We start from the raw sequence: 16,941 nt of genomic DNA, 5'->3' as shown, positions 1-16,941 counted from the left end.
GGAGACAGGCCCAGGCCAGGGACTGCAGACTGTGGCGGGCGAGCCCGGGCAGGCCCTCACAGTGGGGGACGTGACGTGAGCGGAGCCCTGGGCGTGCTTGGCCATCGTGAGTGCTCAGGGCAGGGCGGGCGCTGTGCCTCCTTTGCTTCCCACTCCCTGGGGGCTGTGGGTGTGGGTCACCCCATTGCACAGATGGAGGTGCTGAGACCCAGGTAGCAGGAGACCCCCAAAGGCTGCCTCCCGGCCCCTTTCTCCCTGGAGACACAGAGGTCGTGAGGAGTTCATCAGGGCCTCTGCAGCCCTTTAGTGCCCCCCATGTTACTCTCAGCCGTTCCCCTCTTGGGCAGTGAAGGGAAGCCAGCCCCTGGTCCAAAACTGGCCCATGCCTTTTCCCAAAGAAACTTGCAAGTAGGTCCATTTTCAGATTTTTAAAAACTTTATTTTTTAAAATTTTTATTGCAAATAACTTTCCATGAAAAAGGTTAAATTGCCCCATGGGGCAGGAGGGTGGATGTGGGACGCAGCCCAGGGGGCTCAGGGTGGAGCACGACACTGTCCCCCAACAAGTACAGGCAGGGGCGCAGGGCGATCCCCCCAGCTGGTCCCAGTGGTTCCAGCAAGCTCGGTGCCCCTCCCTGTTAAGACCTAGCTATAACTACACTTACTACATTAGTCTGTCTGTCCCACTCCCCTCTGCAGCTTAGCGGACCCTGCCCCCAGCCCCCCAGAAGCCCAACTCCTCGCTGCTCTCAGCCTCAAGTTGGCTAAGAGATTGGGGATTTACACCCTCTGTCCCACCTCCAGGGATAGAGCCAGGAGAAGACCCCAGAAGCCTTAGAAAATCTTGCCCACCAGGTACCCCACCTCTTTTCTGTCTCCTCTCTCTGCCCCTCCCCCCCAGCTCCGCCCCATCTCCTGCCTGCCCCAGCCCCAGGGAGGCTTTGCTGGGAGAGGCCTCCAGGGGGTTAATTTGCTGTCATCTAATTAGCATTTGCTGTACCTGGGAACTTTCTCTGGATAGAGACCTGGGGAGGAAAGCTGGGAAAGGGAGAAACATTGAGGCCAAGGTGCTCTGGGGCGGGCCCTGTACTATTGCTCTCCAGCTTGGCCAGGGCCCCTCCAGGCCACAGCTCTCACAGTGCAGGGCCCTTAAGCAGTCCCTGGGGCAGGGAAGATGAGGGTCAATGAAACACTGTGTGTATGGGGGGGCGGGGGAGGGGAGGCAGCAATTCTGGTCCTGGGCCTCAGTTCTCAGCCTCCGGGGCTAGAATCTGAGGGCAGCCCAGGCTGGGGGCCATGTGGCCTCACGGGGCCAGCCTTGGGAGACCTGGCCCAGCCCCTGCGTGGGTGGTAGGGTGTCCATGGGCCTGTGTTGAGGGGCAGTCTGGGCCCTGACTCGGGCACTGTCCAGAGGTGGGGCGGGGCCTGGCCTCTTACAAGAAGGCACCCACGCTGGCCCAGTCTTGCAGGTCAGCAGCCAGGGTGGCATCCCCGGCCTCAAACAGGGGCTCCGGGGGCAGGCAGCCACTGCCACTCTCGTCCCAGGGGTGCTGCAGGAAGGACGTGGCCAGGAAGGTCTCGTCAAAGTCTAGGCTGTCGGCAGCCTGATCCACTGGAGGCCCCCAGGTAGTGGGGCAGTCGATGTGTCGGCCGTGGACAGTGAGGTCCACGTCCCCGTGCGAGGCGGGGCTCAGTGGCGGGCTCAGCTCTAGGGCCTCCAGCGTGCCCAGCTCCCCACCCAGAGTGCCAGCGTCGAAGATGGCCTCCCAGTCAAAGTTGCCTTTGAGGGGTTCCAGCTCGCCCTGCTCCTCCTGGGTCAGCAGCAGGGTGCTGGGGGGCCGCGGGACCTTGGCCACCCGCTTGGGCAGCGGCTGTTTGCGCTTATGCCCCAGCCTGCCCTCGCCTGTACCCCAGCCTGCCTCCCCGGTGGCCTCCTCGAACTCCCGCAGCAGCTGCTGGGCCTCCGTGTTCACGGTCAGGGGCCCGGGCCACGGGGTGCTGCTGGGCTCCTGCACGGCCTGGCGGGCGAAGGCTGGGTGGATGTGGACTGGCGGCAGCCGCCGCTTCTTGAAGGCCCCGCTCAGCAGCCGCTCGGCGTACTGGGGATCGATGCGCCAGAAGCCCCCCTTGCCGGGCTCGTCCTTCTCCCGGGGCACTTTGATGAAGCACTTGTTCAGGGACAGGTTGTGGCGGATGGAATTCTGGGCACAGAGAGAGAGAAGAGAAGGAGGACGGCGGGGTTGGGGGGTGGGGTGGGGGGGTCATGATGGGTGGCTCCTAGTGCTCCTGCACGTCCCCCCACCAACTTCTCTCCAATGGGAGATGGGGGACAGAGGTGCTGCTCTGACCAGGCGGCTCTGGGACACCAGCCACAGGGCACGGGGAGCCAGGAGTGCTGTCGGGGGCTTTTGTTCCCTGTTGCTGGGATATCTGCCTGCTCAGTCATCCGAGCGCTGAGCCGCAGGGTGGCTCTCAGTGCCACCCCGTCCTGCCCTCCCTCCCTTACCCTGCCGCTTGCGGCCTCTGGCCAAAGGCCTCAGCTCCCCCAGGGCCTGGACGGCCATCTCCCTCCGCCTGGGCCTGGCTGGCCCTCTCTGTTTGTGAAGTGAGTGAGTAGGTCGAGGGGGGGCTGGGCAACCAACAGAGGGTGTGAGGGTGTGTGTGAGTGAGTGTACGTAGGGATGAAGTGTGGGGGGATCTGATGACTTTCCTTGTTTGTTGAGCCGGCTGCTGGCCTGGGCCCTCCCCCCCCCCCCCCCCCCCGCAGCCCCCTCCACCCACCCCAGGCTGTGAAGCCTCAGTTGATTATTACCTAGCCAAGAGCATAGCGCTCATTCCTGGGGCCTATTTCCCGCAGCCTGAGCTTTGCAGGCTTGGGGTAGAGTCTGTGTGTGTGGGGGTGTGTCTCTGCTTTTTCACTGAGGCTGCAAAGGCCCAAGCAAATGTGGAAGAGCTTGGGACTGTGTTCCTGCAGCCTGCCCCCTGTGGGTGCCCCAGGGAAGAGTCTGAGCATCCTCAGGGCCTCTGCCCTCAACCAGCCCCTGATCTTGATGGTTGAAGACTCTCAGGGCAATGTCTGCCCAGCCTCAAATTGCCATCCTGGCCTTTTCATTTCTAGGTGGGTAATCTTGTCCAAATCATACTAGGGGACAGGGGTCTTGGGCCTGGACAGCAGGGCAGGTGGGTGGGTAGTGCCCCCTGGCAAGGCTGGGATGTTTACATGCCGGCCTGGGCCCCTTGGCTGCTCTGTGCCAGGTTCCAGAGACTTGGAACATGAAGCCAGTGCGGGAGGCAGAGCCCCTGTGGAAAGCACCTGGCTCAGGTAATTGTCTCCCCAGGGATGTTGACTGAGAAGAGGGGTAGGAGTGGAGGGAGGAAACTGGGGAGGGGTTGGAGCTGGGGGCTGGGACAGCAGCTTTAGGAAGGCCCCATAGCCCCTCCAATAGGACACAGCTGGCCTTCCCACCCCACAGCACTCCCCCTCCCCCCCCCTCCCCCCGCAGCCAACTGGACTAAGGCAGGATGCAGAGCCTGGCAGGGGGCATGCTCCAGCTTCCGCTTCTGAGTCAGCCCTTGCAAACTGTCCTTGGTCAGGGCAGCGTCTAGGAATTCTAGGACTTGGGACAAAAATGTGTCCCTCAGTCCATCACCCTCTCCTAGGGACTGTGTCCACGCACAGTCTGGCCCTGGTCTTTGGGCTGGCCCTGCTGGATGAGTGACAAGTGCTTTCCCTTTGAACCCCAGCATCGGCACCCCTAAAACCCTCTGAACATCCTCCCGCTCCTTCTCTGAAGTCAAAGAGGGGGCAGCTCCAAGCACTGGGCTCCCTCGAGGTCCTTCCTCGATGGCCTTCCTCCCTCAGGGCCCTAGCTGCACCGCGCCTACTTGGCCTGCGGATCTGGGACATGAGTCCAGTCCGTGCGGGAGTGGGAACAGAGGGAGGGCACAGAGAGGGAGCGGCGGCCTCCTGCGCCTCCCCTACCTGCCAGGTGGGATCAGCGTGGCGGAAGTAGCAGAAGTTGTCCGTGATCCACTTGTAGATGGCTGACAGGGTGATCTTGGTGGCCTTGCTGGCCTGCATGGCCATGCAGATGAGCGTGGCATAAGAGTAGGGCGGCTTCACGTGCGGGTTGGTGGCATAGTCCACGTCGTCGGGGGGCGGGGCCTGCAGCCCTGGGGGCGAGCTCCGCGACGTGCACGACGACGTGGGCTTGCCGGGCGTGTGCGGCTGCCCCAGGCAGGCGGGGTCCGCCGCCAGGGGGGAACCCGGCGCCGCCGAGCCTGGCACCTGGTGGTAGCCGTGGGGGTCGGTGCCCCCCGGGGGCAGGGCGGGGGCCTTGGCGTTGAGAATGGAGAATTCCTGCAGCCACTGCAGGCTGGTCAGGCTGTCATCCAGGGCATCGGGCTCCTCCAGGCTGCCCTCAGACCCGGCCTCCTCCACCACCCCTGCTCCCGAGAGGCGTAGCCAGCTCTCCGCCATGTCTGCGGGGACTCTCCGAGGGGGCGGTCAACATCCACGAACTGAGCCGAGGGTGGCCCGCCGCGCTCTCCGGCCCGCTGACTCCCGCGGCTCCAGTTACACAGCCTCTCGGACGCGCGCTTCCATCCCGCGACCCGGGGGTCGCCTCCTCCGAATATGAATGTGGTGCCTGCGGGGACCGCAGCGGGGGGGCTGAACACTCTTTCCCCACTCGCGAGGGGAGAGTGTGTGCGAGGGAGGAGCCTCCTCTAAAGTCGTCCCCGCAGCTGGAGAGGATCTTTTAGGGCCAAGGTCTGGGAAACAGAAGCAATGCCCGGGGGTTCGACCCCTACAAGATCTGCCTCCCTCTTCTTTTCCTCTTCGAGATTTTAGAGGAGACTTTATTAGCCGATTGAGGGAAGAGGTAGGGGCGTCAAAGGCTATCCCCTTCTCCCTAAGAGCGAGAAATCAGACACCCCCCCCCCTTCCCGCAACAAGTGGAAATGGGGCGAGGGAGCCCGGGAGGGCAGTACGACGGGGCAGGGGGCGGGGGAGGCCGTCTGATCTCTGAAAAGGGATGTTAAGATGGGGGATCACAGGCAAGGAAAGGGAACAGGACAGAGAGTTACGGAGGGCGGGAAGTGAGTGTCCCCCAAACTCCTCAGATGTCAGTCCCCCAGCCCACCACTTCCGTCAGGGACAGATGGGAGAGCGGGCTGGTACTGACGATCTCCCTTCTCTCGGCCCCCAGCCCTTCCCGTCCCTTACCTGGCTCAGAGCGCAGCCTGGGCCAAAGGAAGGTTCTGGAAGAAGTTTCTCCCACCCCCCACGGCTCTCTGCCTTCAGCTCGAGGGCCCCGCTAGCGCCCCTCGTCACCCCCCCTCCCGACGGCGCCTCTCTGAGCGACAGCGGCCCCAGGACCGGCATTAAGTAGCCGCTCCAAAGGCTTCTCCTGCTGCTATGGCGACGCTCCGCCCCCATAAACAGCTTCCGCTGCTGCCATTGGTCAGCCCGTCTCCAAGGAGACCGCGGGCTCTTGCCACTCTCTCTGGCGGTAACTCTCTTCGAACTCCCTCCTTCTGCCGCCCTCTCCCGCGCCACCCGGCCCCCTACCCGCCACCGCGTCCCGGCTCCGCGCATTCCCGCGCGAGGGCCCCGCGCAGGACTCGGAGAGGCGCGCGGCCCGAGGCCCCGGGCACGCGACGAGCCGTTCGCCCGGGAACCGCACTCTCGCCTCCGCCCCCTTCCGGTCCGGGCTGCTCCGAGGTGCTGGCGGCTCCTGGGACGCAGCCCAGGGCGCGGGGGCCAAGGCTGGGAGCGGGCGCAGGCTCGGGAACCTGATTCTTGGGGGTTTCCTTCCTCTCCTCTGGGCTGCAAGTGGCACTTCCTCACGTTTCTGCGACTTGTCCCTCTCTCCCGACCCTGAGTGTCCTCTCTGATGCCCGCAGGCAGGTCTGACTCTCCGATGCCACCTGCCGCTGAGATCCGCAGAAACGGCTGCCCTGAAGCAGCCACAGCAAGGCGGGTAGGGTAATCCAGTGTTTCCCGGTAAGCGGCTTCCTCCCCGCTCCTGACCTCAGCAAGGTTCCCGGAAGCTGACATTCCAGAGGCTTCTGCGGAAGTGCTCTCCCTCCTTTCCAGATAGCTGAGGTAGCAGAGCCCGTGAGTAAAACCGAGAAAAGCCATGGACTTGGCAAATTCTCCTAGAGGGGCCATTTGCCTCATTAATTTCACCAACCTTTAAGTGACAGGGACTAAGGCTGGACAGACAGCTGGGACTGTGGCCCTTCCTCCTCCCTTCCCCTGGCCTCCCTCCGGCCACCAGCTTTCCTGCTCTTCAATTATTGAGGAGCTGCAGTGTTGGAAGTTCTCCGGTTTAAGGGTGAGGGTGGGGCTGAGGGCTCCACAGTCAGGCCTCTGTGCTTGAGCCGGAGGGCTGGGGGTGGGAAGCCGGTACCCAGGGGATGGCCCAGCAGTTCCCGCCCCGGAGCATGTCTTCCCTGACCCCTTGCCCTCTCCCACTCCTCCACCTCCAGATTCTCTTGAGTAAAAATATTAGAGTGCTGGAGAAAGTTAGAAATTTCACAAAGAAGCCACCTATGCAGTTAACAGCTCTCCTTCCCTTGTAAACAGTTTTATTCATTTTTAAGAATCATGCAGCAATCCATAAATATTGCATCCTTGATGTCCCCACTGTAGTGTGCCCATGAGTGTACTCCAGGGAGTGACAGTGGTACACAGATGGCACAACAGTTAAGCATACACACTTGCACACACCAGGTGTGCAGATCCTAAAGCAAAGTGAGCAACCAACATGCCAAGATCAGGTGGTCAGGACACTACCTCTCCCCAGGTGAGACGGCTTAAAGAGTGTGGGTCTGCGCCCAGGAGATGCCCCAGAGTGGGCATGAACTCTGGTGGGATGGAACCCGGCAGGGGAAGGAAAAAAGGCTTTACGAGGCAGCCAGGATCACCACACCACCAGGAGGCCATTGGAGAGCTCAGACCTGAGTGTGGCAGGAAGGAGCTACAGGCCTCCAGTTGGTCTGTGCCCTCGTGTGAGAAGCCAGGCCCCATGGCATTCTCTCTGGGTCAACTGCTTAGACACAATGACTGTCTCCAGATGATGGGCTCGGGTGGTAGGGTAGGCAGCTGCCCTGTTCCCTGATCAGGCTGACTGAGGACCAGCACCTTTGGATGGGATGATGGGATGTCTCTGCTCACCAAAGAGCTAAATGAATACAAAGAGGTGGGGGGTGGGGGGAGAGAGAGAGAGAGAGAGAAGGAACTGTCTGAGAAACAAGGAGTGAAGGACCATTTCTAACCCAGGTATGTCTTGGTTATGGAACCAAGGTCTTAAGGACTCTTTCTGAGCTCCTTCCTGGGAGAGGACACAGACCCTCCAGAAGGGGTGAAGATAACAGCTTCCTCTTAGGGTTCCTGGCCACTGTGGCTACTGTTTGCCTGCATCTCCTTCATCTCAGGTAACACCACACTGTGACTACTACCCGCTAGGAGAGGACGGAGGTCTGTGTGCCACCACCCCAGGCTAAGGGAAGCTCCAGCCCCTGGTGGTTCTGGGGCTCAAACTTCAAGGAAATCAGGAAGTGGGGTTATTGCTCAAATCTTAAATATGTAAGAATGTAGGGCAAACAAAGGACATTAAGTGGGGCCTGAAACAGCAGAGTCCACTGTAGGATTTCATAGAGGGTGGACACGGAAACTCAAGTCAGAAGCTTAAATTCCGGCTTTGTTCATGCTGCATCTGTCAGGACAGCAGCCCTCCTCTCCTACCCCCACCCAGGGCAGGATGTGAGCCACAACCACTAGGCAGTGTGAGCGTCACCACCTGCCTGGCGGGGCAAAGCAGCCACACAGAAGGTGCAAAGGACCCCCTGGGCACTGGGCTCTCTTTGAAGCCTCGGAAACGGCCCTGAGAAGCTCTTGTAAAGTGACCATTCCGAACGCCAAGACAGGCCATCATGAAGGGCACAGCCTGCAGCTCTGCCACATCTCAGCCTCACAAATCGTCGTACTATATTTGCTTCCCCATCTCACGCTCCACTACACAACCACCTTTTCCACAAGCCAGTAGACGAAGCATCTGTCCGAGAGCGATGCGGACTCCAAGGATAACACTAGTGTTGAGAGGGGAGTAACTCCCAACAGCTTCCGGTCTAGGCTTGCCGTTTCAAGCTTTTGTTCATATGCCTCACTCTGGACTGAGGTGGGGTGGGGTGGGCACAATTTGAACAACAGTGTCACTGAATCTTTAATGAGCCTATGGAAAGGCAATCCCTCCCCCGCCCCCATGGGGCTCAGCAGATCTGGAAGGCGGCAGAGGAAAACATGGGGTGGGGAGGCTCCCAGACCGCTGCTGGCCCCAGCTCAGCGCTCTCCGCCACTTCCTTGGGGGCTCCGGGGTGCCAATTTGAGGATCACTGGTCCACCCCTCTCTCAGTCTACTTCTCCAACTATTAACAAAAAGGGGTAGAGAGGGGGACAATAGGGATAAGAATGCCACCTGACAGGGCTGTAGTGACAAAATGTGATAAGACCTGACAGCTCCCACCACAGTGCCCGGCACAGACATTTGGTAAAAAAAGGTTTTTTGAAATGTCACCTTAGGATGGAGTCCCAGGCCTTCACGAACGCACCTGATCATAAATAACCCTCCCAAGGGCAGCCCTTTAGCTGGGGAATTGTCAGGTCCGAGGTCTCCCTCCTAAGCAGACAGACACATGAGGCAGAGGAGACTAAGTCCGCTAGCAGAAGCAAGAACTGTTTTTTCAACCAATCTTTGTTGCCGCTGTTTCTCGTCCTTGAGAAAGGAGCTCCTAATGCTTTTTGAGGGAAATTCCACTTAGAGTGAAATATGGCTTTCCCTTCTCACAGAAGTCATCCCCCAACCCCACCCCAAGTCAGACGTTTCAAATTGGTCACGATGCCCCAGAGACGTGAAAATGCCAGATGGGTGTTTGCAACGAAGCTGTCAAAACTCCAAATCTTCTTGGTCTACCTTCTAAAGGAGCAAAAAGACACACAAGAAACAACCAGCCTGTGGACCATGGCTCCACCTGAAGACCAAGATACGGTGGAAATATTCCAGAGGGTCTCAGCAAAGGGTCTCAAGAGCCGCAGTTCAAGTGACTTTAGCCCACAAGGAGCAAGGAGGCTTCCAGTCCCTTCTGGGAGGGGAAGGAGCAGGGGTATAGAAGGAGACGAGGCTGGGAGAAGGAGCAAGTGACCTCAACATCCAGCTTTCACGTGGATATAAAAAGTCTCCCTGTGTCTTGCTGAGGATGCCCAGGAGGCCAGTGGTCCTGGGAGGCCAGGACGGAAGGCGAGGACGGAGAGGAGTCCTGGTACAGGGGCTGGGCTCTCAGATGGCCAAAGGGCCCCACACACAGGGCCTGCTCTCGGGGTCTTCCAGGCTGCCGGATGACAAGCGCCGGTGCTGCGTGTTCCGACGACTGACGTTGTTATCGGCCTGCCAGGAACCTGGAGGAGAGAAAAGGAGGGTTATAGGACCTTTGGCCAGGTCCAGATGACATCTCCAGCAGGGAAGCCCAGGAGGTCGGTACAGAAGCCAGCAGGATGCGAGTTACCTGAAACTCCCATGTGTGTGCAAGCCACAGCACGTGAGAAAGAGGCTCGGGGGAAGTGGGCGGCGGCAGGCGCAGGGGCTGCTCCTGCCCCACTGGGCTATGTACAGCCATGGCCACTGTGGCCCACTGACAGAGAGGGACCTGCAGGATGCTCCTTGTTTTGTAAACTTACCCTATAATCCACTTTTGTATCTTTATTTGGTTTTGAAGTTTGCCTGTATGTTTTGGTGGACAATTGGGTCTAGCTGAGATTTTCATCAGGGCAGGAAGAAGTGGAGGGGTGAGAAGAGTGAGTTCATTTGGGCCCAGAGTGTCAGTTTGCTGCGGCAGCCAGGATGGGCAGTGGTGCCAGGGCCAGAATGGCAACTGGGGAGGACAGTGTGATCGCTCCAGCACCCCTCCCCCGCATCTGCTGCTCCTCATCTCTTTCTGCACCTGAGCAGCCTGCTGACGTTTGCTATCGCCTGGTGCCATCAACCTCAGGAGACACTAGCCGAAGAGCCCGGGGGTCCCACAATCACCAACTAAACTCATCATCCTCCCCAAATGTGCTGCCGCTCCCGCACGAGGAGCACCAGCTGCTCATGCCAGAAACCCATTCTTGGCTCTGCTCTCTCCTTGGTGCTCTGTATCCAATTCGTCACCACCTCCTGTTGGTTCACTTCCTAGTTATGTCCAAATCTGTAGTCAGAAAACCTGGGCTTCACTCCCTGTTTCTAACTTACTGACTGTGTGATCCTGGGCAGGCCACTTTACTGGGAGCCTTGGTTTTCCCATCCATCAAATGGGAGACGAGTACTTACCTCACAGGATTGCTGTGAGGACCAAACTAGGTAACAGGAGTGTGTGCAGAACAGGGCATCTGACTCGAGAATGTGCTCAACAACCAGCCCCCCGGCTTTGTTCAGGCCAGCCTCATCTCTCCCCCAGATTGTCCTCCCAGCCTAGATTGGCCCCACCCAGGGCAGTGAGAGCCTCCTTGTGAGTGGAAAGCAGGGCCTCAGCTGCACGCACGCTCAGGATGGAGCCCTCACTCTCAGGTTACGGAAGGCCTTCCATCCTCTGGCCTGTGCACGTCCTGAGCCACATCTGCCAGCACTCCGCCCTCACAAGGCTCTCCAGCCAGCTGAGGTTCAGCGTGCTCTGAAGTGCTCCCCTGGTGGCCTGTGCTACCGCCTCACCTCTCACACTGCTGGAAACTGCTAAATCCTCGAACTCCTCCATTAGACCATAAGCTCCTTCTGTCCGGGCAGAGCCAAGCACGGTGCCCCTCCCATCAGAGAACTCATTCAGTGGACAGGGCCGACCAAGTGTGGAGCGGGGCCTGACTCACTGCCTTCACGCTTGAGGGAGGCCATCACGAATGTCCGGGTGAGCCTCAGGGGAGGCCAGCCTAAGACACGAAACCCTTTAATGGCAGCAACACTAGGATTAAGCTGGTCTAACCTGCTTATTTCCCATAGATGTCCTGGTGTGATAATCCATCGCAAGGCCCTCATAATAGCCTGTGGAGGTGGACCCCAGGGAAGAGAAGCAAGTGGAACAGGAAGGTCTCAGGTATCTCACACCCAAATGGAGTGTGGGAATCTGCATCCCCGGGTGCCAAAGTCTGGGACGCGGGGCGACAGTGCCTTTGCCCCGCCTAAAGGTGGCACTCTAAGTGTGACAGGATGAACATGAGGCAAGACTGCCTTTTCACTCAGGAACCCCAAAATAAAACGAGTTGTTGGTTCATGTATATAATTTGGTAGATCTCATACCTATTCATCAATGTTTATGGGGCAGGACTCCGGAACTGCGGCTGTTCAGTAGGAAAGACCAAAAGCAAATGGTGAACAAGAGAGAAGACGCACACGCTCAAAATACCACCGCCACACACGCATGCGCAAAGTGACTGTCGCCGCCGCCGCCAGCACGCCTGGACCCGCGGGACCACGCGCGGTCCCGAGTTCACCCCAGGCCTTGCCACAAACTCCACCAATCCAGAATCCCTGGCCAGGGCCCCAAAGTGGTTCCTCTGGGACAGACTCGAGCCTCCGATCTGAAGTCTCTGTCCTCCCTGGCTTCTTGATACCCTCTGTGCTTTCACAGTGGTTACGAGAGGCCCTTTCCCTTGAAAAGGACCCTACCCGGCCCCCAGCAAAACCCTGCGGCTGCTGTCGGCCCACCGTGTGCAGAGGGTGGGCCTGGTGCAGAAAGTAAGCCGGGAAGGCCAGGGAGGACTTCCTGAGCGAGTGCTACCATTTTGTCCGGCTCTTCAGCCAGAAAATGGAGCTTGCAGATTTCAAGTCCTCCTCCGGAGAGAGAGAAAGGTGCTTTCCATTCAATTCCCATTTTGGCCAATCAGAAATGGGAGCATGAAGAGACCCCTAGAGGTAGGTTTTGGGAGCACATTTAGGGAAATTACACACACCCCTTTCCTGCTTCTACCTGCCTTTACCACTTAAATTTAAGGGCTATAATAGCTCAGTCGTGGAGTTTCTCTCCAGGGGAAAGAGAAACTGAATTCAGGTTTTTCCTGAGTGTTCATGAAGCGCAAACTTTCCTAGTAGCGTCTTAGTCTTGGGTTATGAGGCTTGAAGAGAGTGAATTGAATTTCAGGTCTCATCAGTATTTTCAGATTTTATTGGATATGCCCACTCCTGCACAAGGTAGTCATTTAAAAATATATTTGTATTTCCACTAACAAACCTAAATCATCTTTGCTTTCTTCCATCATATACACTACCCAGAGCTTTTTCACAGAATTATCAGTGGACCCCTGACCACTATCCTGCTGCCTGTGTGATATTCCATCAAATTCCTTGGAACCACATCTACTTATGGCCTGGCAATTCTAATCTGCTCACCACCTAAACCTGTCAACTTAGATTTCCTCCCTTTGAGAACCTTTCAGAACAATCTCAGAATACACCACCCTCCTTGGTCTTGGGGCCCAAGAAGACCCAGAAGCTTTTTAGGGGAAGAGGGGCTAGAATGGCACAGGCGCCCTCTTAGCATCACTCCCACAAGGGTGATGAGAGTGGTGAGGACAGGGATCTGCGGGGTCCTCACCACCACTGGGTCTCCGGGCAGCGCACGCATGAGCATGGGGAGGGTAGCACGTGCACAAGGAGAGCATGGGATGCTCCCCTGGGCTCCGCCTCTCCTCAGCCCTCTGAGAAGGGAGTGGCAACTGCTTGTAGAGGGAAAAAGACTCAAGCAGAGACCAAGGGCCTGAGAAGCTGTCTTGATGGAGCAGGGACATGAGGAGCCAAGCCAGCCCGCGGGTATCTCAGTTGTAGGATGGAAGTTTGAACTTACAGCTGAGCATGAAGAGGCCTATTTATTCCACGGGACCTACCAAAGTGGATACTCCTGTCCTGAACCCAACAGATAGTTCCAGAGAGTTCCCCAGCGCTTTACTACCAGGGTGGTGCTAACAGCAGAACCAGAGAGACCTTTTACCAAGAGAACAGATGCGCTTTGCCTCTCCCGAAGGAGCCGGTGAGACACAATGGGGCACCTCAAGTGCTTATACCTGAGTCCCTTTGCCGACAGCTGTCACAGGCATCTGGTTTCATGTCTGGACTGAACCGTGAACCCAGTCTAATCTCAGAACGGCTGGCTCCTGAGATGACCATAAGGGACCTCCGGGGTTCTTTCTTCCTTCCAGATCTCACTCCCCTCCTGAGATCCCGTAAATGGAATAAATGTCAACAAGCAGGTTGACCGGAGGGAGTTAGGAAGAGGAGGAAGCAGAAGGAATAAGCTGAATTTCCACCAGGATGGTGAACTAGAGCAATTCCCAGCAGCTCTCTCTGCCAAAAAATGGGGGTGCGTGAGGGAGGCAGGAACCTAGATTTCTCTCCTGAAGCCCAGTGACAGGACGGCCGGTGTAGCTGCCACAGACCAGGGCAGAGAGGGCATCTTCCCCAACTAGTGCGCAAGGACACCAATTCAAAACACATCCTTCCCATAACACTTGCCACAGAAGCATCCCCATTTTTCTGGAACAGGAATTAATATATTCTCACAAATATCTTTTCTCAGAAAATCTTAGGATTCTGAATACAGGCCCCTGCCAATTAGGACTGGAAACCTCAGCAGGGGCCTCTGGGATGTGTGCACGCCCTGCAAGCTTGGTGTCGGGCACGGCACAGCTGGGGAGGACAGTGTTGGCACAGAGTGAACATGAATTTCTATACCAAGTCTAGAGAACATAAATGAGTTTTAAAAGAAACAAACCACACGGACAGATTTACGTTTGGCAAAAAGACGTGGAAAACAAATGGACAGACAGAAGCGAGATGAGGAGTAGGAAGGCAGGAAGTGAAGTGTACCCTCGACCCCACAGCTCCGGTCCAGACCGGACTCGGTCAACGCCAAATGGAAAAGGACTGGACAGCCCTTGGGAAGGCTGCAGGAGCATCTCCTGAGAATTATGGCTTCCCCTGCCACAGCCTGTGTGGGGCCAGGGCGTGAGGACCCTTGTCTCTCACAGGCTGACTGAGAGCGACACTGCAGGAGGCTGTGTTGCTCCAACGCTCTCGCCACTTCGCCGAGCGGGTAAGCACTGGACCCGTGGTGTGATGTGGCTGTTCTGAAGGTGAAACATGTCTTCGTTTCAGGGGATGTTTAAGAGATTAAAACAACACAATGCGAAGGACTCTCTCTGCCGCGAAACCAGGAGGGGCGGTTTTGACCTAATCTGCCTCAAGACTCAGCTTGAGAGAAGCGGTTCCTGGAGCCCCTGAAGGAGCATTAGAGTAAGAGAGGCCAGTGCTCCGAGTGTGACTAACGTGGTTCCTTTGTAAGAAAGCATCCCAGATTGAGGTCAGTGTGATGAGAAGGCATAAGGGGCGCAGTGAGAGCCCAGATCAAATTTAAAGCTAGGGCTCCAGGGAGCACAGACACCCTCAACCCCTGACCTCTCCTTTGGGACCCAAATCTAGTAAGTTCATGCAGCTGGTACCCAAAAGCTCACGGGTCCCAGAGCCATTCGCTAGTGTATACAGTGTTGGCCTTCAGATTCCTCTCTGCTTCTAAGTCAGCACTTTCCTCCGAGGGGCTATGGATTCCCTTTTCAAGGGCCAGGCTGTCTTTCCAAGACCTCTGTAGAGAGGTGCCGTCTGCCTCAAACTTCCTGTTGATGCTAACAAGACCAGGCCACCTGCCATGGGATCTGCTCGATCGTGATGGAGGGCGCTCGGTCAGGCCCAGTCAGGAGAGGAATCTTTGCTCCTTTCTTCCTGTCCCAACATTCTCACTGAGAGCAGGGGTTGCTCTTTGCACAAAGCTCAAGGGCTCTCCTGAGGCCGCCTCACTTCCTTTCAGCAACTGGTTTCCAGCATCATAGCACAGCCCGCGCCTTCTTGTAGGAACTGAAGGGCAGGAGGCGGGTGTCCCAGGGTGAGAGCAGGGGTGCGAGCAGGGGAGCGTCTCCCACCAAGTTCATGTTCAGCAGACTGCCACTCACCGGGTAAGCAGACCTCAGAGCACAGCTTATTGTCCAGTGCTTTCACGCTTGCGATGTCAAAGTCATTGTTATTGTCACACTCCATACCTAGAAATGCGCATGTCCTCTGGCCTGTAACGGAGTTAATGCAGTTAGAGAGGGGCTGGCTTCTCTGCTTTGCTGTCCTTAAAATCAAAATCTTAAGGATGGAGACAAAAAAATCAAATCATATGTAAAAAAGAAAAAGACAGTAATTAAGTGGGTAAAGAGTGGACAATAAAGGAATCAAATTGTGAGGGCATGTTTGTGTTCTCCTGCTATCCTGCTGTTTCCCTAATTGGCCCCTTTCCAGCCATTGTTCCTTACTAGTAAGTCAGACCCCTGGGGCGGGCTGCGGGATACCGCTCCGCGGAGAACCCGACCCAGAGCAGAGCGATGCCGGAGGCAAGGCTGATGGGGAGCGTGGTCGGGAAGAGCTAGGGAGCCACTGGCAAAGTGACCCCTGCCCCTGCCTTGTCTGCCTGTGCGTGTGGGGTGCATTTATGACCACAAGGCTCTGCAAAATGATAGATACATAAAACAGCGATTAAAGGTCTTAGGTTCTATAATGGTGCATATCAAATTGGAATCACCACATTCGCAAAATTATGATTTATTTGCTTATGAGACTGAATTTGTTATTTTGAGTATGTTTTAAGGAACTGACCAGAAACCTACAGACATGTAAGAGAGGAAGGAAAGTTTTAGCAGTTATTTTTCCAAGCTCCCCCACTTTTTCTTCTTGGTGAAAAGGAGAGAAGAAAACATAAATCCACCATGTGGGCTACAGAGGTGCAGGCGGAAACCGCTTGCCACCCGGCCCTTTTCAGAAGCAAACGTTGCTTGGGGGAGCAATCACAGAGGGCAAGTCAGGAGCCTTGAGCATTGAAGACATCAACTGAGTTGATGAAGGGCCCAGCCCATCTCAGGCTGGCGGGCAAGAGTGCGGCCGTCCCCTCCTTCAGGGCTACTTGGCCAGGCAAGAGTGCTCAAGTCGCATGCACGCTCCCTGAACTCCCCAAGCAACGGCCAGCGCTAAAGCAGAAGCAACTAGGATGACGTCTGCATCCAGGCAGGGTCCAAGTCTGTGCTGGAGGTGCCTGTCTGTGGGGGCACCTCAGAGCCGCAGAGGGAAGACCCTGGTTCCCGGGATATGCACTAGTCCCTTCTCGGGGGGATTTCCCTACCCCCCTTCTTTCTACTTCCTCAGTCCACAGGTCATCCCTTCTCTTCCAGCAGTACTAGAAACAAGATTCTTCCAACTGGCGATAGAATTGCGGCCTGAATTACGGCAAAGAAAATCACTGTGATGGCCTACAATGCACTTGTTTGCACTAAGTTGCTAACGTCTCTTGACGACTGTGCCTCTGGCTCCCAGGATCCCTGTTATTGTAACCTCAGCCACTTTCTTCCCTAAAGCAAAACCAAACCAACTGCCCAATAGTCCTTTCTCCCAAGTGGGGGCAACTGCTTTGCTGCTGTTGCTAAACTTCGGGGCTAGTACAGCTCTGTGGGACTCAGCTGAAAAGCTGACACAGGCAGGAAGGCGATGGGAGTTGCCCGAGAAGCTTCAGAATCTTTTGAATGTAAATGCAGAACTGCGTGTAACTCCTGCAGCATCGTCATCCTCACATTCCTGGCTCGGAGGCCCAGAGAGAGCTGGGAAGGCCACTGCGGTCCTCGGACACCCTGCTTGCTTTGATATTTCATCAAGAAGACAACCTTTCTCAACAGCCACACAACCGAGTCGTGCCACCAAGTCAGACCAGTGCCCCTTTCAGTACCCTTTAAAGACTCCCAGGAAAGAAATATAGTAAGAGGGAGCAAAAGACCAGGTCTTTTACCATCTTCTTGCGTGGGTGATCCATCCTCTTCCTCTATAACATCATTTCCCTAGG

The 16,941-nt window shown here is 56.8% G+C and overlaps 2 protein-coding genes across 11 annotated transcripts in view; both read right to left on the bottom strand.

Annotated features, from left to right (window-relative positions):
- Positions 1–417: 417 nt before the first annotated feature.
- On the bottom strand, positions 418–5,421 carry FOXJ1 (forkhead box J1). Of its 2 annotated transcripts, none has more exons than XM_070226868.1 (3): positions 5,228–5,421; positions 3,983–4,649; positions 418–2,201 (listed from the first exon to the last, which is right to left on the bottom strand). In XM_070226868.1, exons 2-3 carry the CDS (start codon positions 4,478–4,480, stop codon positions 1,434–1,436), a joined length of 1,266 nt encoding a protein of 421 aa, XP_070082969.1. In that variant the 5' UTR covers positions 4,481–4,649; positions 5,228–5,421; the 3' UTR covers positions 418–1,433. The 2 variants fall into 2 exon arrangements, with proteins under 2 accessions (XP_070082969.1, XP_023507751.1); XM_023651983.2 differs by having other exon boundaries at positions 3,983–4,773; positions 5,228–5,400.
- A 1,156-nt stretch (positions 5,422–6,577) lies between these two features.
- Positions 6,578–16,941, bottom strand: part of RNF157 (ring finger protein 157) — a 72,004-nt gene continuing 61,640 nt past the window's right edge. For 6 of the 9 annotated variants that reach the window (XM_005597125.4, XM_070226867.1, XM_005597128.4 and 3 more), the window contains 3 exons: positions 16,888–16,936; positions 15,026–15,136; positions 6,578–9,460 (listed from right to left, as the gene is read on the bottom strand). In XM_005597125.4, the coding sequence (XP_005597182.1) occupies positions 9,342–9,460; positions 15,026–15,136; positions 16,888–16,936 (279 nt within the window). In that variant the 3' untranslated portion in view covers positions 6,578–9,341. Of the gene's footprint in view, positions 9,461–11,327; positions 11,369–15,025; positions 15,137–16,887; positions 16,937–16,941 lie in introns of all 9 variants that reach the window. The other 3 variants (XM_005597127.4, XM_070226865.1, XM_023651981.2) reach the window with 2 other exon arrangements.

This window comes from Equus caballus, chromosome 11 (assembly GCF_041296265.1).
Source record: "Equus caballus isolate H_3958 breed thoroughbred chromosome 11, TB-T2T, whole genome shotgun sequence".
Lineage (NCBI taxonomy): Eukaryota > Metazoa > Chordata > Mammalia > Perissodactyla > Equidae > Equus > Equus caballus.
The sequence above is the reverse complement of the archived record's forward strand: the minus strand, read 5'-3'. Positions and strand labels throughout refer to the sequence as shown.